This window comes from Carassius carassius, chromosome 26 (genome assembly GCF_963082965.1).
Source record: "Carassius carassius chromosome 26, fCarCar2.1, whole genome shotgun sequence".
In the NCBI taxonomy this organism is placed as follows: domain Eukaryota; kingdom Metazoa; phylum Chordata; class Actinopteri; order Cypriniformes; family Cyprinidae; genus Carassius; species Carassius carassius.
In genome coordinates this window covers 1,404,135-1,425,999 of record NC_081780.1, presented here as the reverse complement: position 1 = coordinate 1,425,999, position 21,865 = coordinate 1,404,135, and the positions used below count along the sequence as shown (strand labels likewise).

Sequence of the window (21,865 nt, the reverse complement as noted above, 5' to 3'; positions counted from 1 at the left end):
AGTGCAGTCAATATGACCAATATGTTTTTTTTTTTGCACACTATAAATCTGACACCCACAATTTTATTTTTGTTGTAGCTGTTCTGCTTGCATCATACCATTTTTTTTTTTTTTTTTTAGCAAACTCACATGAGTGGTCGGGTGTTAATTTGCACTCAAAGTCTTGCAGTGCTAAGTTGCATACTTAATTTGGTATTCTGAAAAGTTGCTAAATAAACCAGGAGACAATGCATTTACAGAACAGAATGTTATTTTAACAACTTAAATTATTAAACAGCAGCAAGTCATCTGTAAAAAAACAACTCTTAATCTATACCTATAACAATATATAAAATAATATATAATAATATTGGAATATAATAGCAAAGACCTCAAAGGTTGGCTATATAACGAGTTTATATACCAAGTATTCATATACCAAGTTTATGAAACACACACACACAACCCCAAACTGACCTTTACCCACTATTTATTTATAGTGAACAGTTTTTTAACACTTAAAATATTCTGAAGCCTATGCAGTAAAATTCACTTAAAACTAATCCCCCCCTCCCCCCCAAACATGTGTTCTGATAAACACCTTAAAAAAGCTCAGCTTTTCTGTCCATCGTAATGTTTGTTCACTCATATATGGTTTGTGGATAAATATGAAGATATAAGAAAGTTGAGAACCAAATTCATGATTGGACTCCACTCCACCCAAGATGTAGGTGCCTTTTTGTTGAACCAGTTCACCAAATCGTACTGAAGTGCTGAAATGGTACGTGGCTCGAGCAGCACAGATCTACAAGTTGCTCAATCACAACACACTTTCAGACGCCTCACAGTCACTCCGACTCGAAATTACACAAAGTAGTGAAGTTTCTGATTCCTGAGAATGTTCTATTGTGTGGTAATTGTAATTTTTCGGATGAACTATCTAGTAAATCGCTCTATAAAACCTAAAAAAGTTATTTCTTTCTGTAGCGATGGCTCGTGTTTTCATAAATCACGTCTTCTGAAGCCGGTGGTGGCGTGTCTGTGATCTCTGCTTTCATGTTGTGTTTTTTGGGCTCTGTCTCCAATGTTGAGATGTTGTTCTCTGCATCTGTGGCTTCTGCAGAACGATGTTGGACCGCAGCGTATTCACTGGTCAGCAAGGCGATGCCCCTGATCTCTTCTGACTGTGATTCAGTGTTTGTGAAGCCGATGGAGGAATAATGAAGAGATTCTGGTGCACTCTGTGTGATGGATGACAGCATGCCGTTATCATCATAAATAAACTGAGCAGCATGATCCAGAGCAATGGCCTGATGGAGAAAAAACAGCAAAATGAATGAAGATCTGCTGAACAACTGTCTGTAATGTCTTTTAGAATGAATTACTCACTGTTTGAGTCAGAGTGAGTCCAGATGTGTCATTTTGTCTGGTTTCTGAAGGTTTTTCTTTACTTTTTCTGAAAAAAAAGTTTCCAGATCATTTATATATATCAGAATATATATCAGGATTTTCAAATATTGCCATTATCTGACTGATAATGCGGGACAAAATTCATTGAGTCAAGTCAGACAATTACTGATGTTATAACACAAAGGGAAAATGTGTAACGAACACCTCGCAGATAGGCTACAAACGGGGTAAGTAATGTTTTATGTTTTGATTAAAAGATAATTAACACTAAACGCCAGCGAAACCCTAACAATTAACTTTTTTTACAATAGTGCTCTCATTATAACGTTAGTCTTTATGACAGTAGTTATTAATTTTCAGCATTTCTGTTTTGAGCTGTGCATGCTGACGATGACCAGTAGAGTGACGCATTTGATAGAAATTTTTTAATTAATGGGATTAAACTCATAATTTCATAAAGAATACACTTTATTTATACAACATAACGTAAATATTAGGACTTATATGCTATCTGCAAAAAGGGCCCGAATGCACTCCTTTTGTAGACGTGATCTTCACGCAATAACGTGCAGAAACACGGCAGCTAAACTAAAAAAAAATTCATAGCATTTTATTTTAATGGTGTTCAAGGCTTTGAATCGGCTTTTCCTAACAATCTTCCCAAAGCTGTGGTCATCCCAGTTGCTTGTGCACCTTTTCCTACCACACTTTTTCCTTCCAGTCAACTTTCTATAAATATATTTTGATACAGCACTCTATGAATAGCCAGCCCTTTCAGCAATGACCTCCTGTGACTTGTTGATGATTGTCTTCTGGACAACTGTCAAGTCAGTAGTCTTTCCCATAATTGTGGTTGCATGTTCTAAACTAGTCCAAGAGGTACCCAGTATTTATACTCAAAATTAATCAAAACTAATCAAGCTCAAAATTTAATATTCTAAGTTTAAGTTATTTTCCTGAGCTGTAAGTCATAACCATCAGAATTAAAACAAAAAACCTCTTGAAATATTTCAGTTTGTGTGCAGTTAATCTAGAATATAAGAAAGTTAGCTTTTTAAAATTAAATTACAAAAAAATAAAGACCGTTCCCATGATATTCAAATTTTTTGAGATGGACTTCATTAGTCGACTGTGAGATAGTCGAATCAGTCGAAGCGAAGCCTTGAATCAACGACTATTTGGGGTCACCACTAATATATATTATGTAATCATGTTTTCTTCTTGTGTTTAATCAGAGGACATTTGTACCCACCGTTCACAGTAGAGCTTCATGATGCACACGATCAGCATCAGTAAAACACCGACAGCAGCTCCGAGCAGCACTGATGGATAATGGAAACCTGGAAAGCAGAGTTTTATTGCTCTATTTTATTGAAGTTGGTCTATCATAGCTCAGGAGATCTCTGATATGAAATGAATATAATTACATATTGCACTTTTTAAAATTGTACCTAAGTGTCTTTAACATAGGCATGTAACTGTACTCTGTCATTAATATATTATCTGCATGTAGTTTTTTCAATAGAATAATTCACACATATTTTTCAAAAGGGTAAAGATATCATTTGTAATCATGTCAGTCAAATAAAGCTGTTGTTTTGTTTCTCACCTGTCTCTTGTGGCGGTGGGATGGTCTGAAACTGTTGACTAGCGCTGCCGTAAATGTTTTTGCTGAAACACTGTAGGACATCTGTGTCTGTGAGGGACTGATGGACGGTCAGGACACTCTTCACTCCTGTGCTTCCTAACATCTCCTCACTGATGGATGTTTCTGTAGAGTTAGCGAACACATGTCCAGATAGACGCCACTCTAGTGTAGGACAGGGATTCCCATGAGTCTCGCAGACACATGCCATTATGCTTTTTCGGCTACAAAAGCTGGAGATTTTGGGCGCAACTGAAATAGACAATATGATTGTTAGGATAAAGAAGATCTCAATGGTTTCTACAGTGTAAAACATGTTTATTATTTTATTGATAAAACACTAAACATGTCACAGTAAAACCATGTTAATGGTTTAAAGTTTCCTTACTATAAACAGTGAAAAACTATCTCAAAAAATTTAACTGCTTCATGACTTGTATGAACATCTCACTGTGGGTGAAAACAAAAGTTCATGACAACAACAGAAGAAAAACATAACCGAGTACAAATAGTTTGCTGAAGTAGGAAAGAGGAACAAGCCACAATTTTAAAGTTACAGTTAGTTCATATAAGTCTACGATAATGCCACACTGGTGAAAATGGCATTAATGTGTTGAAGAGCTCATTTTACTTACAGTAGAACTCAATTATAAAAAGTCTTTAATTTATATAAACCACCCAAAAATAAACTGTCATTTACTCACCAAACCTGACATGACTTTATTTCAAATATATATTTTGGAGAACTTCGGGATCCAAACAACACTGGACCCCATTGACGTCACATTGCATGGACGAAAAGATACTGAGACATTTCTCAAAAAAGTAAGGAAGTCATGCAAGGTCTGGAATGAGTAATCAACTTAATCAAATAACTTTGGTGTAGTTTGTTGATTAAACATAATTTAATTAGGCCTAGTTGTCGTCATGACTCAAAAGATTGATGCAAACTGTACTTTTTTTTTTTTTTTTTTTTGCCAAAAAAGTGTTTAATATGCAGATTCTAATGCTTTTGTTTGCCTCAGAAAATAATTTTAACCCCATTGTTTGGTCACTACATTTCCATTATAGAAGGGCTGCTGACAGTTTTTTGTAATTTCACTGGTTTAAGAGCAGTTTCAAAGACGTTTTATATTGGAAACCTTGCATTTCAAAATGCTGTGGCATGACTTGAACCTGTCGATCTGTTACAAAATCATTTACAAAAGGGGAACCAAATCTCCCTCTATCTTCCCATATGCATTTTCTGACTGTATATTGTCAACCTTTTTACGATTGTCAGCATATTCTTTAGTAGAGTATTTTCAGTGCTGAAATTCATATTTTGACTGTGTGAAATGATGCTTTTCTTGCATGCTTTTATTGTAAAATTGCAACTTTTTCATGCCAATTTGCATTTATTTCCACCATAAATAATGCACTTTCCATTCAAATGCAATGCAGTCTAGAGCATATAGCAAGTTGTGGCCTAATGGTTAACGATTTGGACTTTTGAGCAAGGCACAGAACCCCCCACTGCTCTGCACTGTAAATAGCTGCCCACTGCTCTGTGTGTGTGTTCAATGCTGTGTGTGTGCACTTTGGATGGGTTAAATGCAGATCACGAATTCTGAGTATGGATCACCATGCTTGACTGTATGTCACGTCACTTTCATGTTTGCTGCAGTTATTGTATGTTATCTGGGATCAGATTAAGGTTATCAGATTAAATTAATTTGAGTTCTGTCTTTTGTACTCACACTGAACATCAAGTTGAATTGTTGTGTTGCATTGGCCATGCTGGTTTTGAGCAATACAGCCATACCATGCTCCATGTGTAGGGTTTGTCACAAAGTAGGTGTGATGAATGTCCACAAGATAACTGTCCACATCATACTGGATGCCCAGCAGAGCACTTTTCAGCTGATTATAAATTACAAATTACTCTCACTGGATGTCCACAAGAGTAATGACTTCTTTTTCTCAGATTTAACATTTTTTTTAGTCCATCTATAAAATAACACTAATGGAAGTATATTAGCTATCAATTAAGACTCTTAAAGGGGTCATCCGATGACCATTTTCTGCAAGTTGGAATGATTGGGCGAAGTCGTGGCCTAATGGTTAAAGAGTTGGACTTTACCCAAACCCAAAAGGTTGCAGGTTCGAGTCTCATGCCATCAGGGATTGTAGATGGGGGGAGTGAATGTACAGCACTCTCTCCACCTTCAATACCATGACTGAGGTGCACCAAACCCCCAACTGCTCCCCGTGCACCGCAGCATAAATGCCTGCCCGCTGCTCCGGGTGTGTGTTCATGGTGTGTGTGTGCACTGTGGATGGGATAAATGCAGAGCACTAATTCCGAATATGGGTCTCGTCACTTCAACTTTCTTCACTGATTCTTTAGTGTCTTCATGAAATGTCTGCAACATACTTTTGTTGAAAAATGTCCTTAAAAAAAATTATAATGAGCTATTGCTCACCTCGCCCCTTCCTTCTAATCCGTCCTCAGTGGCTCTTATGTTGGGAGGAAATAAAGACTTTTAGTACTCACACTGGACGTCCAGCAGCTCTGATGTGTTCTGAATGCCGTGTTTGTTCTCAGCTCTACAGTAGTATCGTCCTCTGTGTGACGGGTCGGTGTTGTTGATGGTCAGGTTTGGTCCGGTCTGAACTGGATTCAGGAGTCCTTCAGTGTCTCTGTACCAGGTGTAGTTCACTGCTGGGTTTGCTTCACTGCTGCAGCTCAGAGTCACAGAACAGCCCTCCAGAACCAAACCAGCTGGATTTATCCTCACCGATGTGTTTTTAGGAGCATCTGATGGAGGAGAAAATCATTCAGACAATTACTTTATGACATACAGCACTAATTATAGTTGGTCATTGAGCATAGATTGTCCTCTCTTACACTGAACTAGTATTATCCAGGACTCTTGTGTCTTGATCGGCTGCTGTAGCTGATGTGTTGCAGTGCAGGTGAAAGTGACTCTGTGATGACGCTGAGAAACAGTGAAGTTCAGATCAGAGATGAGCTCAGTTTGGTTCTGATACTTCTGTTCTGTGACGTTCTCATTGAGAGATGAGCTCCATCTGAGAGATGGTGGACGAGACGGACAGAAGATCTTAGTAGAGCAGCGCAGAATCACTGAACTTCCCTCAATCCACTCCATCATCTTCATCACCTCCTGCTGATCCTTAAAGAGACTCAGTGTGGGTTTGGGTGGAGATCCTGAAACATGCATAGAAATGCAGTTAAATATTGCAAGATAAAATGAAGGTGCATTGCTATTGTACAGTAGTAGATTTCTTTTTTCAAAATGTGTTTTGAGTCTCTCTCTAGAAACAGCATGAACAATATGACACTCACCTAAGACGGCAATTTGAACTTGTGTGTGTTTAGGTTCTTTGTAGCTATATTGCAATAAAATGCTGGCTTCAAGTCTGAAGTAATATGACCCATTATGACTCTGATCAACATTATCGAAGCGTGTGGTGCAGTTTTTCTGTGTAGCAGTGCCAAATATTTCTCCTTTTAACAGTCCAGTGTTGGGGCTGCTGGAGTCAAACACTTGTTTTACAGCATTAAACCATTTTCTCTTTACAGTGTTAGTGAGGTACATGCTAAGCTGTGGATCGATGTCAAATGAGCAGGGTATGAAAACACAGGATCCTTGTAGAGCTTCTACTCTCTGTGGCAGACTGATACTGTAGCCACAAAAAACACCTAAAACAGATGAAGACAAACAAACAAAAAGAAGTAATCATACAAAGTTAATATGCAGGACAAATTTCTGCAGCACTTATTGCTCTTTGAACTCATGAAGGTCATGCGGAAGTGCTTTCATAATATTTCAGCTTGTTAAAAAAAGAGGAATAATCTATAAGAAAAAGACCTTGTATCAGAGATCCAGTGAGGAGGAACGTCACCAGTGTTTCCATCATTTACATGCACTCCACCTCACAGCAGAATATACAAATAAAAACATTTTAATAGAATGAAAAAATAAAAAATGTTGGACTTGTTTTTGTTGTGTTTATCCTATGCACCTATCAATCACCTACCTACGGTGTGCAATGGCAAATGTTAATTGATAGAATTAAAAAATAATTTATTGTGTCTGAATTTATAACTCTTTCTTGGAATATAAACTCTTTATATCTAAATTTCTAGATTAAAGTTTTAGATATTTTTCTAGATTTTTACATTAGAATACAGAACAATACTAAAGATTTAAAACAGGAGATGCTTATCTTGAATGTTTCAAACCTTAGCACTTCAGAATCTCAAAAGTACAGGAGTAAGAGTAAGTTTGACTGTGTTGTGTGTAAATAACTTACCAGAGAAGAGAGTTGAAGTCTGAAAATCCTCTCAGAGCTCAAGATGATGCTTCTACACTGAATGAAGGGAGAACTGTGTGTGAAAATACTTCTCCTTTAGTCTGAACTTTAGTGACAGTTGCGTGACTCTAAGAAATCTATCCAAATCAGTATGGATTCCATCCCAGTTGCTCAAAAAAAACGTTTGTTCTTTATAAATATTAACATATATACATAAAAATAGAAACATGAACACGTGTGTGTTTGTGTTTGTGTGTGTGTGTGTGTGTGTGTGTGTGTGTGTGTGTGTGTGTGTGTGTGTTTGTGTGTGTGTGTGTGTGTGTGTGTGTGTGTGTGTGTGTTAATTTACACAGAGCTGGGTAGTAACTGATTACATGAAATCTTGATTATGTAATCAGATTCCAAAAATTAGGTACTTGTGATTAGATTAAATAACATTTTTACTCGCAAAAAAAAAACTCGTAATCAGACTACAGTTACTTTTTTATGGATTACATGATTGCATATTATTTACATAGTAGCAATAATTTATTATTTATTATTTTTATTAACAATAATTAATTTATTAACAATTAATAAATTTTAATACAAACTATTACTTTTTATTATTATTATTATTATTATTATTATTACGGGAATAGGTGCTGTTTTGTACATTATCTGGAATATCTGTATTGAAACGGTCTGCATTATGGTGGCCCTTATTGGGGGTTTATTTTACTTTTTTTTTATATATAATAATGTTAACCTCTTACCCCTTTTATTTGTTACTCCACTAGAAGTTAGTAATATATGCAAAATTCCATGCAGATAATTTGTCATTTAGGGTGTGCTCACATAATGTATCTTTTTATCCACAGGTACTTCAAGAGCTGATGGTTCGAGAGTCAGACTTGTAACCTGAAGGTTATGGGTTCGAGTCTCAGTACCAGTAGGGATTGTAGGTGTAGGTGCGCTCACTTCCACCCTCAAAACCACTGAGGTGCCCTTGTACAAGACACCGAACCTCAAACTGCTGTAGTTGGGGCTGAAGCAGGGATATGTGTATGTGGGGTATGTGTTCACAGGTTGTGCTGTGTGTGTGCATTTTGATGGGATTAATGCAGAGCACAAATTCTGAGTATGAGTTAGCATACTTGACAACATGTCATAACAATGGCAGAACACTCTTAACTTCTTCATTACGAGTATTTGTTCCATAGGTCTGTGAGATGAGACTCGAACTCAAGGCTGTAATTTACCATTTAAAGACTAACAACACTGTTCTGAGTTCTTGTTTTTAACATAATAATTCACAGTTTACTAATGGTGTCATATAAGTATTAATTATGTGGTGTTATTTTCATTAAGATTATATGAAGAATTTCAACTTTGCCCAGTTTCTGCAAACTTTGGTTTGTTTCCATTTCTCAGTAAGGAGAGTTGACTGGGAGGGTGAACCCAGAAGATTTCAAAAGTCCAAAAATAAGGACCACCCTAGCCTGTAATGATGTCAGTCATATGAAAGTCTCAGGCTGAAACTGAAGACGCTTCTGCCTCCTAGTAGAGCGGATGGAAACTGCACATCAGGTCCTGTGATTACGATAAGTAACACTCACCACCAAAGTGTTATATTATGTGCTTACAAATAGTAATAGTGATTTTAGACCATATATTTTGTAAAGCGTTTTTTTTTTTTTTTTTTGTAATGGGACCTTTATTTGTAAATTCCAACTTCCAAAATTTCACAAGCATTAAAATTCTGAATATCAAACTTAACAGTTCTGAATGTCTAATCCTTTATTCATAAATGTTGAACATCCATGATTGTGTCAACTTTATATTCTGAGAGGCAAATTCTTTATTCACAAATGCTGAATGTCCTCCTTTGTAAAAGGCTTTCTATAACAAACGTGCTCTTTCAATGCCTGTCTTTATATAATGTTGTGGTAATATGAAAAAAAAATTACAAGTTCAAAAAAAATCATTTATTGTTCAGAATGACATTTAAAATCAAATAAAATATAAAACAAAAATTCTGAAAATTGAATGGATTTTTTTCATTTCATGCAAACTTGAATCCTTGGGTAAAAATCTTGAAATTTGTCAGAGAAAAAGTGATGTATTACACACATTTTTTCCATTTGAATTTCAAAAGATAAATTATTTATTTGCAAGAATGTCAAATGTTTATTTGTGAGAGTTATATACATTATGCTCAAAACTCTTTCCTTAACATAAACTCTTTCCTAGACAACACAAACAGTCTAATGCCATGTCATTTGTTCTGTAGCAAAGACAGAGTTTTTCAAAGAAAGCCTGATGACTCTGCGTGTGAAATTGGTAATTTAATTAAAGTAATTTAATCAAACATTTAAATAAGACGTTTTTCTTCCAGACGTATCAGACTGGAAGTTCCTCATGCCTGCTTCTATATCAGTTTCAGTTTAAATTTCAGTTTAGAAATGATATGGACTTATTACATAATAATAATTATTATTATTATTAGCAATTGTAGCCTACTCCTTTTGCAGAAACCTTTTAATTAAGCTAAATTACTTAATAATACACTTAATAATTAAGATTTAATGAAAAATAAAAGTAGAAATAGTAGTACATATATTTGAATAGGAAATAATTAATTACCAAGGAAAAATCTTTTTTACTGTTCTATTGAAGAAAAAAGTCACCTACATCTTGAATGGCCTGAGGGTGAGTAAATGAACTGCAAATTTTCAATTTTGAATGAACTACTGTCCTATCCAGGAGGTGATGTCCCTGATCTCTTCTGACTGTGATTCAGTGTTTGTGAAGTCGATGGAGGGATAATGAAGATATTCTTGTGCACCTGGTGCAGTGGATGACAGCATGCCGTTATCGGCATAAACAAACTGACCGGCATTATCCAGAGCAATGGCCTGATGGAGAAGACACAGCTAAATGAGTGAAGATCTGCTGAACAACTGTCTGTAATGTCTTTTAGAATGAATTACTCACTGTTTGAGTCAGAGTGTGTCCAGGTGTGTCTTGTCTGGTTTCTGAAGGGTTTTTTTTCCTTTTTCTGAAAAAAGATAATTAAAACATTAATGCTTATACAATATCTCAGTAATGTAATCATTCAGGAAATGAAACAGTATTAAGATTTAACACACACACACACTCATACCTATGTATGTATAGAATATTTATATAGTATAATCATGTTTTCTTATTCCTCAAAGGTCATCTGTACCCACCGTTCACAGTAGAGCATCACGATGCACACGATCAGCATCAGTAAAACACCGACAGCAGCTCCGAGCAGCACCGATGGATAATGGAAACCTGGAAAGGAGTGCTTTATTGCTCAGAGGTTGGTCTTCATAGTTCAGGGAGATCTCATTAAACTATCATTAAAACCATTAAACTATTTTATATGTTTCTAAGGAGGAATAAAAATAGATCCAAATGAGTCAACAGTTGTGCTAGTAGAAAATACAGAGCTATAAAATTAATGTTGATTTGATGAGAAATATTGAGTTCATGTTGAGATTTTAGATGTGTGATTACAGACTTAAGTGTCTTGGCAAATATGAACACATTTCTCAGGATTAAAGTCTGTTTGGGCTCCATTTGATCATCACTTTGGCATCACTAAGTCCTCTAAGAAGACAGCAAAACGTCCCTGAGACAAGTGATGTTTTGCTTCCACTCTTTTGGTTTCAACGCATTTCTTTGCCACAGTCCAAGGGGATGAGGATGAAGGATGCTTGGCTTCCTCATGCTTCCCTTGCCGTTTCACTGTGGGTTTTAGGGAAACAGGTAAGACCTGCTTCTCTGCATCTACTTCGGGACGCTATGCTTCCTGGGTTGGGCACTCTTCCTTCCCCCGTCACTTCACAGTGGGTACTTCGGATATCTGTAGTCCCGAAATGGGCATGGCACCGTGGCACACATTGGATGATTGTTTCTTCAGCTTGTCATTGTCTTTTCAGCCCTTGGACAGACCATGCTTTTTTTTTACTGGTAAGGTTGCCCAAGGACCAATTGTCGAGACATGCTGTTACAACAGGCAAGCTGCATATTTGGCTGGACAGGACATGGCAGATTTCACTGGCTTGTCACAGGCTGCAATAGATACTATAAAGAGAGGAGGCAGTGGACTGGAAGATCATTAGGGAAGCATGACCTGATCATCAGGTTCCCATGGTTGACATGGGCCTTCTACAAGTATTTTTATTTCAAAAAGTGAAACTTTCAAATATTCTAGATTCACTGCATGTAAAGTAAAACATTATACAAAAAATTATTAGAGCTTACAGCTCATTAAATAAAAAAAATCTCAAAATATTAGAATAATTCCAATGGACCAACACCAGCAGACCAACAGACGTCACGGTACCCCAAATTATCACTGACTTTAGAAACTTCACACTGGAGTTCAAGCAGCTTGGATTCTGTGCCTCTCCAGATTCCTCCAGACTCCGGACCTTGATTTCCTAATTCCAGGTAAGATTCTTCTGTCGTTTTTTCTGTTTCAGAAAAGGCTTTGTAACCCTTTACCTGATGACGTCTGAGCATGGTGAATCTTGATGCACTGACTCCAGCTTCATTCCACTCCCTGTGAAGCTCTCCAAAATGTTTAAATCAGCTTTGCTTGACAGTATTTCAAACTTGTGATCATCCCTGTTGCTTGTGCACCTTTCCTACCAGATTTCTTCTTTCTAATCAACTTTGCATTTAATATGCTTTGATACAGCACTCTGTGAACAGCCAGCCCTTTCAGTGATGACCTTCTGTGACTAACACTCTTTGTGGAGGGTTTCACTGATTGAAGTTGTCAGCAGTCTTCCCCATTATTGTGGTTTCAAAGAACTAGAGATACCCATAATTTATACTTTAGGGATGGTCACTACATCCCCAATGTTTACTTTATGATTTCTGTCTCGTAATGGGCGTTGGGTGGGTTATTGATGGGCATGGCATGTTATTGTCCCTCATGCCACAACCTTGAACTGAGCTGAATGCCAGGATGCTTTCTTAGTTCTTCAGCAAAAACTATATATACCGCTATTATGTATGGGGAGAGGCTTGGCAAGCAAACTATATGCGGTAGTAGTCATCGGCCATTTCTTGTTACAGTCAGAGGTGATTGGGGCTCCCAAATTAGACCCCTAACATCAGTGCCGATGTAAGGTCTCTGTTCCCTGGGTTACATAACAAAACTGAGACATTCTGTTTAAGTTTTAGTGAACTATAATAGCCATGTATTGAGTAACACTAAAGTTAAAATTTAAATCAAGTATTGACATTATTACATACTGGACATTTTAAGTGTACTTAAGTGTCTAAAACATAGTAATGCAAGTGAACATGTACATAATACATGTACATAATACATTACTTGCAAGTAGTGCTTTAAAAGATATCATTTGTAATCATGTCAGTCAAATAAAGCTGTTGTTTTGTTTCTCACCTGTCTCTTGTGGCGGTGGGATGGTCTGAAACTGTTGACTAGCGCTGCCGTAAATGTTTTCGCTGAAACACTGCAGGACATCTGTGTCTGTGAGGGACTGATGGACGGTCAGGACACTCTTCACTCCTGTGCTTCCTAACATCTCCTCACTGATGGATGTTTCTGTAGAGTTAGCGAACACATGTCCAGATAGACGCCACTCTAGTGTAGGACAGGGATTCCCATGAGCCTCGCAGACACATGCCATTACGCTTTTTCGGCTACAAAAGCTGGAGATTTTGGGCGCAACTGAAATAGAGAATATGATTGTTAGGATAAAGAAAATCTCGATGGTTTCTACAGTGAAAAGGCCTAAAATGTTTTTAACATATTTTTATTGTGAAGTTTTGGCAACTGTGACCTTTTTTTAACGATAAACTTCACAGATTGCTTCTTTTTTGCATTGTAGATAAAAATCTCAGACGAACCATGAACAGTTTTATTTTTTTGAGATCCTACACAGTCTCTGTCAAATCATTTAGACTCGTGCCCCAGTGTTTGATCATTGTATTGCTGACAGCTTCTTATAGTTTCACTTGTTTAAGTGCAGCTTCACAAGGGTTTTATATTTTAACCTTGCATAACAAAATACTGTAGCATAATATTAACATGTTGCTTTGTAACATGACTGTTTACTAAGGGGGGCTGATCACCTACCATCTTCTCATATGTATTATCTGTAAATTATGACATTTTTCACAGTGCTATGCCCATTTCAAAGCTTTGATGTACAGCTGACTGTATAGTCAATCACTTTTAACCAGTTTATCATTGTCACCATACTCAGTGATGCACACACCATGTAAGATATTACACCATATAGCATGCTGTAGTGTAGTTTATATTGTCATCATCTTTAGTTACATGTAAAGTTTAAGTCATTTTTGTGGGGTTTGCATCTCTTTAGTAGTCTTATCAGTGATGAAAGTCATATTTTGACAGTTTGAAAGTGTTTCTTGCATGCTTTTATAGTAATATTCAATCTTTTTCATGTCAATTTGCATTCACTTTCACCATAAACAATGCACTTTTCATTCAATTGCAGTGCCGTCTAGAGTTGTTATATGTTTGCTGCAAATACTGCAGTTGATGTACTATGTTTACAGTATTTATGTTATCTGGGATCATATTAAGGTTATCAGATTATATAACTTTGAGTTCTGTCTTTTGTACTCACACTGGACATCAAGTTGAATTGTTGTGTTGCATTGGCCATGCTGGTTTTGAGCAATACAGCCATACCATGCTCCATATGTAGGGTTTGTCACAATGTAGGTCTGATTATATCCAGTCTGGAGGAGCTCAAATTGAGATACGGTTTCTCTGAACCAGGTGTAGTTGAGCTCTGTTGGGTTTGCATCAGTGCTGCAGTTCAGAGTCACTGATTTGCCCTCCATCACTGAACTGGAGGGAAACGCTGACAACGATGTGTTTCTGGGGGCATCTGAAAAAAAAAAAAAAAAAAAGAAGTGTGGTGTAGAATGTGTGGTTTACAGTTCAAGATTTTAAAGGCTGCAGATTTAAATCTCTCCATTGTACAAGTTCAAGATGCAGGCTACGTGTTGAAGCATGTGTGACATGACATTCAGCCAAGTATGGCGACCCATACTCAGAATTTGTGCTCTGCATTTAAGCCATCCGAAGTGCACACACACAGAGCAGTGAACACACACACACACACTGTGAACACACACCCGGAGCAGTGGGCAACCATTTATGCTGCGGCGCCCGGGGAGCAGTTGGGGGTTCGATGCCTTGCTCAAGGGCACCTAAGTCATGGTATTGAAGGTGGAGAGAGAACTGTACATGCACTCCCCCCACCCACAATTCCTGCCAGCCCGGGACTCGAACTCACAACCTTTAGATTGGGAGTCCGACTCTCTAACCATTAGGCCACGACTTCCCCTGTGCAAGCATCTACAGTAGGGCAAACAAAACACCACATATCTGTATTTTACCTATTACCAGTTTACTTCACACTAGCTGTGCTGTATAAAGGTTTAAAGGGGTCATAAAATGAGAAATCAAAATTCAATTGATCTTTTGACAAGAGGACATATAAAAACATTCTGCAATTTCGGAACTCAAAACATGATTGTTAGTCTAAAATCAGTTTATATTGAAGCCTTAGATCTACAGCACTGCCTGTTTAGCCCCACCCACTGATTCACACACTTATATAATATATATAAATAACAAAAATATTATAAAATAAATTATATAATATGTATAAATAACAAGGGCAGCATACGCAGGTCAATGCAGAAACCAAACGATAAAGATGTCTCTGGAGACAAGAAGACACTCTCCGGTGAAGTATTCATATTAGATGTACTGCAGATTACCAAAGATTCAAATTGGACTCTCAGTAGATTACCAAATTCTCGCACTAGATGCCAAGCAAGTTACCAAGTATTCACACTAAACATACAGCAGAATACCAAGTATTCACACTAGACGTACAGCCAAGTACTGAGATTGGACATCTAGAAGAGTACTCGCACTGGGCATCCACTAGATAAATAAATACTCACACTGGACGTTCAGCAGATTAACAAGTGCTCACACTGGATGTCACAGATTTTTGATCTAGTAGTAAAGACAGCAACTATAAAATAACACAAATAGAAGTATGGTAAATAAATAGTTGCAACTTTTAGTACTCACACTGGACGTCCAGCAGCTCTGATGTGTTCTGAGTGCCGTGTTTGTTCTCAGCTCTACAGTAGTATCGTCCTCTGTGTGACGGGTCGGTGTTGTTGATGGTCAGGTTTGGTCCGGTCTGAACTGGATTCAGGAGTCCTTCAGTGTCTCTGTACCAGGTGTAGTTCACTGCTGGGTTTGCTTCACTGCTGCAGCTCAGAGTCACAGAACAGCCCTCCAGAACCAAACCAGCTGGATTTATCCTCACCGATGTGTTTTTAGGAGCATCTGATGGAGGAGAAAATCATTCAGACAATTATTTTATGACATACAGCACTAATTATAGTTGGTCATTGAGCATAGATTGTCCTCTCTTACACTGAACTAGTATTATCCAGGACTCTTGTGTCTTGATCGGCTGCTGTAGCTGATGTGTTGCAGTGCAGGTGAAAGTGACTCTGTGATGACGCTGAGAAACAGTGAAGTTCAGATCAGAGATGAGCTCAGTTTGGTTCTGATACTTCTGTTCTGTGACGTTCTCATTGAGAGATGAGCTCCATCTGAGAGATGGTGGACGAGACGGACAGAAGATCTTAGTAGAGCAGCGCAGAATCACTGAACTTCCCTCAATCCACTCCATCATCTTCATCACCTCCTGCTGATCCTTAAAGAGACTCAGTGTGGGTTTGGGTGGAGATCCTGAAACATGCATAGAAATGCAGTTAAATATTGCAAGATAAAATGAAGGTGCATTGCTATTGTACAGTAGTAGATTTCTTTTTTCAAAATGTGTTTTGAGTCTCTCTCTAGAAACAGCATGAACAATATGACACTCACCTAAGACGGCAATTTGAACTTGTGTGTGTTTAGGTTCTTTGTAGCTATATTGCAATAAAATGCTGGCTTCAAGTCTGAAGTAATATGACCCATTATGACTCTGATCAACATTATCGAAGCGTGTGGTGCAGTTTTTCTGTGTAGCAGTGCCAAATATTTCTCCTTTTAACAGTCCAGTGTTGGGGCTGCTGGAGTCAAACACTTGTTTTACAGCATTAAACCATTTTCTCTTTACAGTGTTAGTGAGGTACATGCTAAGCTGTGGATCGATGTCAAATGAGCAGGGTATGAAAACACAGGATCCTTGTAGAGCTTCTACTCTCTGTGGCAGACTGATACTGTAGCCACAAAAAACACCTAAAATGAACACAAACAGACAAAAGATGTAATTGTACAATGTCGACATTCAGAACAAACTTCTGCAGCACTTATTGCTCTTCAGTCTCACAAAGGTCACATGTAAGTGCTTTCATAATATAAATTCAACTTGATAAAAAAAGAGGAATAATCTATAAGAAAAAGACCTTGTATCAGAGATCCAGTGAGGAGGAACGTCACCAGTGTTTCCATCATTTACATGCACTCCACCTTACAGCAGAATATACAAACAAAGAAATAAATTATGTGTATGTAAATAGGGCTGTCGCTTTCTAATCATTCATTGCGATTAACCACAACCAGAAAAAAATTATATTTATTTGTGTATTATATATATTTATGTCACTTTTAATTAGAATGCTTAATTGAGAATTGAGGAAACTAAATGTTAAAGTTTTGCATGCAAAATTTTTGTCCAATCTCACTTGATACAAGACTTGCATGCAGAATGAGAATGAGACCTGGCATTGTCTTGATCTAATAACTATGAGCTATCCGGCAATCCACAGTGTGAAGTTGATGTATTTCCTCAGCGACCAGCATGGATCAGCTCTAGGCATGACGAAGTGGATATCATCCTCTTTTGGAAGGCCAAACAAAGTAGTTTTCACTTTCACAATAAAACGCAGTATCTGCACAACATGGTGCCAGCGGCAACAGAGAGAATAAAAGGTACTCCTCCTTTCTTTGTGTGAACATGTGGGCGCCATTATGTAAATCTTCCCACACAGTGATGTAGACATGTGGGGGCATGTTTCAAGATTATATATAATATATAATATAAACAGTTAGGTCATATAAACATGTGTATGTGTGTAAATATATATATATATATATATATATATATATATATATATATATATATTTGGACACTAACACAATTTTCATAATTTCGGCTCTGTTTGCCACCAGAAAATAACTGGAAATGAAACAATACAGATGAATCTGAAGTGCAGACTTTAAGCTTTAGACAACAAGAAAATGTTATATATATATATAAACAAAAATATAACATTAAGGCCCGGTTTCACAGACAGGGCTTAGACTAAGCCAGGATTAGACCATAGATCAATTAGGACATTTAAGTAATTTACAGGCAGTGTCTCAACCTCTGAGTACCTACCTCCAAGTCTGCCTTCTGGAGAGTGTTCTTTGGATGTTGTGACAGGGTTTTTCTTTACCATGGAGAAGATCCTCTAATCATCCATCACTGTTGTCTTGCTTGAACACCCAGGCCTTTTAATGTTGCTGAGCTCACCAATGCATTCTTTTTTTCTTAGATTGTACCACACTGTTGATTTGGTTTCTGCTATCTCTCTGATGGGTTTGTGTTGTTTTTTGAAGCCTAACAGTTGTGTGTTTCACTTGTATGGAGAGCTCCTTTGACCACATGATGTGGTTCACAACAAAAGCTTCCAAATGCAAATGGGACACTTAGAATAGACTCCAGACCTTTTAGATACTTAACTGATGAAATACTGAAAGAATAGTCCAGGCCTGTCCATGAAACAGTTTTTGATTCAGTTGTCCATTTACTTATGGTCCCTTGAAAAGAGGGGAGGTTCATATATATATATATAAAAAGCTTTAATTCCTTAACCTTCCCACCAATTTTGATGAAAATACCCTCAAAGCCCATATTCATTTACTTGAATATGTTTTGGTCAGCAACTAAAATAATAAAAAATTGTGCCTAAGTCCAAATATATATGGACCTAACTGTATATTGTGTATTTCTATTAAATATACATGTATATATAAATTTATTCAGTACACACACATATGTAAACAAACTTTTAATTTGGATGCGATTAATCACTATTAATCTATTCGACAGCCCTAATAAGTAATAACAAATCATTTCCTTATATATATTAATTTATAGCTCTTATGTTAATATAAACTCATTTATATTTCTAAAGTCCTACAGTAATTTTTAGATCAAACGACAAAACAATATCCAGAGCTGAGTAGATTTAACATTTGTAGTCCATTACTGATTACATGTTCAGACTACTTTTATCTTGCTTGTTTTAAACCTACCATAAAATGTATCATTGATATAAAAAGCAAAGAGAAAGAAAATATATTCCATTTTTTTTTATATTGTCATCATTAAATTCATTAAACTTTACATAAAACCAGGATCTCCCAAACTGGGCTTAGTGTAAGAACTTTACATTAAGGGTTTGCAAAGTGATTAAAAGTTAGTAATGAAATATGATGAAATGAATTTTTTGAATACTAAAAAAAGAAATATTTAATTTAACTGAATGCTAATGTGACCATTAAACCACATCAAGATGTTCAGAGATATTTCAAGTAAGTATGTAATGTATGTTTGGTTGACAAAAACATTTGGGAAAACATTTGCATTACATGAACAAACATTAATAAACATGAAAACAGCAATGACATTACACACCCGAAAGTCTTTCAGGTTTCAAAAATGTAATCCATACTTCCAGAATCAACAGTTATTGAAGATTGCTGGATATGATGAACACACTGTGCATAAGGAGTGTTTTTTTCCATCCAAATTAAAGATGCATGGTTTGCAAATGTATTTACATGACATTTACACAGCCATTCTATATTGTGAATATAGTCAAAGCTAAATGGTATGACACACAGTATATATATTTTTTATTAGAAAAATAAATAAATAAATAAATTAGGGAGAATCAATCAATTATGAATGATTTACTGCCCTTGTGTGAATATGGTATCATGTAAAAAGTAGACATATAATCTGATTATGAGCATTATAAAATGTAATATACTCTAATCCCGAGTACTTGATTTTTGGAATCTGATTATGTAATACAGATCTCCTACTACCCATCTCTGACAAGATTAAAAAAATATACAAAAGAAAAACAGGACACGCTTATCTTGAAGATGTTTCAAACCTTAGCACTTCACAATCTCAAAAAAAGTACAGGAGTAAGAGTAAGATTGACTGTGTTGTGTAAATGACTTACCAGAGAAGAGAGTTGAAGACGACAGAAATCCTCTCAGAGCTCAAGATGATGCTTCTACACTGACTGAAGGGAGAACTGTGTGTGAAAATGTCAGTTTATCTCGTATCAGAGATTCAATACTTCTCCTTTAGTCCGAACTTTAGTGACAGTAGCGTGACTCTAGGAAATCTATGCAAATCAGAATGAAGCTTTCTTCACATTTCTTTATATTTGCTTGAAACAAATCACTGTCTTGTGAGATCCAGTGTTGAGTTCTAATGTTGATAATAATTCTCAATGCTCCGGAATATGTTGAATTACTATAAAAACTGGAATCTGAGAAGACTATGTACAGGAAGCATGCTTTTTATTTCTTCTCGACTTTTGTATTTCATATTTGAGATATGTCAGAATTGTATTCCAGCAGGGGCGTGTGTAGTGTGTGTGTTGTCTAAAGAATTTAAGACCAGCTGTTGCCAGTCACCTTCACAAAACTTATTTTCATAAATTTTGTGACCGACACCGGTAAATAACTGCACTGGAAAAAAAAGATACAACATTTTTAAGTAAAGTGGTTGCAAACAATTTATTTTAGCTACATTCAAAAAAATAACAATAAAAAACCTTGAAAGTTAGTCAACTACATTTGTTAATTTAATTGTAACTAAAATAAATTGATTGCAACCACTTATCTTAAAAAAGATGTAGTAAATTCAATTAATCATTTTTTTTCAGTGCACCTGTTTCCAAATAGATCTATTAATTTAAATAACTAATGAACAAATTAAATATATATATATATATATATATCCCAAAGATGCTCTATTGGGTTGAGATCTGGTGACTGTGGGGGCCATTTTAGTACAGTGAACTCATTGTCATGTTCAAGAAACCAATTTGAAATGATTCGAGCTTTGTGACATGGTGCTTTATCCTGCTGGAAGTAGCCATCAGAGGATGCGTACATGGTGGTCATAAAGGGATGGACATGGTCAGAAACAATGCTCAGGTAGGCCGTGGCATTTAAACGATGCCCAATTAACACTAAGGGGCCTAAAGTGTGCCAAGAAAACATCCCCCACACCATTACACCACCAGCAGCAGCCTGCACAGTGGTAACAAGGCATGATGGATCCATGTTCTCATTCTGTTTACGCCAAATTCTGACTCTACATCTGAATGTCTCAACAGAAATCATCAGAGACTCATCAGACCAGGCAACATTTTTTAAGTCTTCTACTGTGCAATTTTGGTGAGCTCGTGCAAATTGTAGCCTCTTTTTCCTATTTGTAGTGTAGATGAGTGGTCCCCGTGGGGTCTTCTGCTGTTGTAGCCCATCCGCCTCAAGGTTGTGCGTGTTGTGGCTTCACAAATGCTTTGCTGCATACCTCGGTTGTAACGAGTGGTTATTTCAGTCAAAGTTGCTCTTCTATCAGCTTGAATCAGTCGGCCCATTCTCCTCTGACCTCTAGCATCAACAAGGCATTTTCTCCCACAGGACTGCCCCATACTGGATGGTTTTCTCTTTTCACACTATTCTTTGTAAACCCTAGAAATGGTTGTGTGTGAAAATCCCAGTAACTGAGCAGATTGTGAAATACTCAGACCGACCCGTCTGGCACCAACAACCATGCCACGCTCACAATTGCTTAAATCACCTTTCTTTCCCATTCTGACATTCAGTTTGGAGTTTAGGGGATTGTCTTGACCAGGACCACACCCCTAAATGCATTGAAGCAACTGCCATGTGATTGGTTGATTAGATAATTGCATTAATGAGAAATTGAACAGGTGTTCCTAATAATCAATAATTAAAATCTATACAATACAAATTAAAATAGTTTTGTCATATTATGAGCTCCATAATGTTCATGCAAACTGGGCATGCATGTAAATGTGTAAACAGTTATTCTTTACATCAAGGATATGCAGAGCAAATGTGGGCAGCCACACCATTGGTTTCAAAAGACTCTTCTTCAAAAACCCTGGAATAGTGTAAATGACAGGTCTAACCATAGCTAAAGTTATGCATTTTAAAATGAAAATGCACTAGTTTAGACCATAGACTGTGGTTTAAACGTAGCCTTAACTGGGTTAAAATCTTGAAACTTAAAAAAAATATATTTAGGGCCCAAGCACCAAAGGTACATAGGTACCTAATGTAATCACTGGCGTTTTCGTATTATTTTTCTTCCATTTCTTCATCATCATCATCTT

General features: G+C 36.8%; 2 protein-coding genes across 2 annotated transcripts; both read right to left on the bottom strand.

Annotated features, from left to right (window-relative positions):
• Positions 1 to 717: 717 nt before the first annotated feature.
• LOC132106222 (sialic acid-binding Ig-like lectin 14) lies at positions 718 to 19,738 on the bottom strand. Its single transcript, XM_059511853.1, has 10 exons — positions 19,670 to 19,738; positions 16,832 to 16,895; positions 16,308 to 16,664; positions 15,849 to 16,169; positions 15,495 to 15,758; positions 12,789 to 13,076; positions 10,570 to 10,657; positions 1,369 to 1,435; positions 832 to 1,289; positions 718 to 768 (listed from the first exon to the last, which is right to left on the bottom strand). The coding sequence occupies exons 2-9, from the start codon at positions 16,878 to 16,880 to the stop codon at positions 951 to 953; spliced, it is 1,773 nt and encodes a 590-aa protein (XP_059367836.1). The 5' UTR covers positions 16,881 to 16,895; positions 19,670 to 19,738; the 3' UTR covers positions 718 to 768; positions 832 to 950.
• Positions 5,560 to 6,974, bottom strand: LOC132105355 (sialic acid-binding Ig-like lectin 14). The gene is made up of 4 exons (XM_059510446.1): positions 6,910 to 6,974; positions 6,384 to 6,740; positions 5,925 to 6,245; positions 5,560 to 5,834 (listed from the first exon to the last, which is right to left on the bottom strand). The coding sequence occupies exons 1-4, from the start codon at positions 6,956 to 6,958 to the stop codon at positions 5,560 to 5,562; spliced, it is 1,002 nt and encodes a 333-aa protein (XP_059366429.1). The 5' UTR covers positions 6,959 to 6,974.
• Positions 19,739 to 21,865: the final 2,127 nt, after the last annotated feature.

Excerpts from the sequence above, each read along its gene's own strand:
- LOC132106222 (XM_059511853.1), bottom strand. The coding sequence starts at position 16,880 with ATGATGGAAACACTGGTGACGTTCCTCCTCACTGGATCTCTGATACAA. Across the intron at positions 16,665-16,831 it reads CACTGGATCTCTGATACAAG|GTGTTTTTTGTGGCTACAGT; the intron begins GTCTTTTTCTTA and ends TGTTCATTTTAG. Across the intron at positions 10,658-12,788 it reads CCCACCGCCACAAGAGACAG|GTTTCCATTATCCATCGGTG; the intron begins GTGAGAAACAAA and ends ACTCCTTTCCAG.
- LOC132105355 (XM_059510446.1), bottom strand. The coding sequence starts at position 6,958 with ATGATGGAAACACTGGTGACGTTCCTCCTCACTGGATCTCTGATACAA. Across the intron at positions 6,741-6,909 it reads CACTGGATCTCTGATACAAG|GTGTTTTTTGTGGCTACAGT; the intron begins GTCTTTTTCTTA and ends CATCTGTTTTAG. Across the intron at positions 5,835-5,924 it reads CTGGATAATACTAGTTCAGT|ATGCTCCTAAAAACACATCG; the intron begins GTAAGAGAGGAC and ends CTCCTCCATCAG.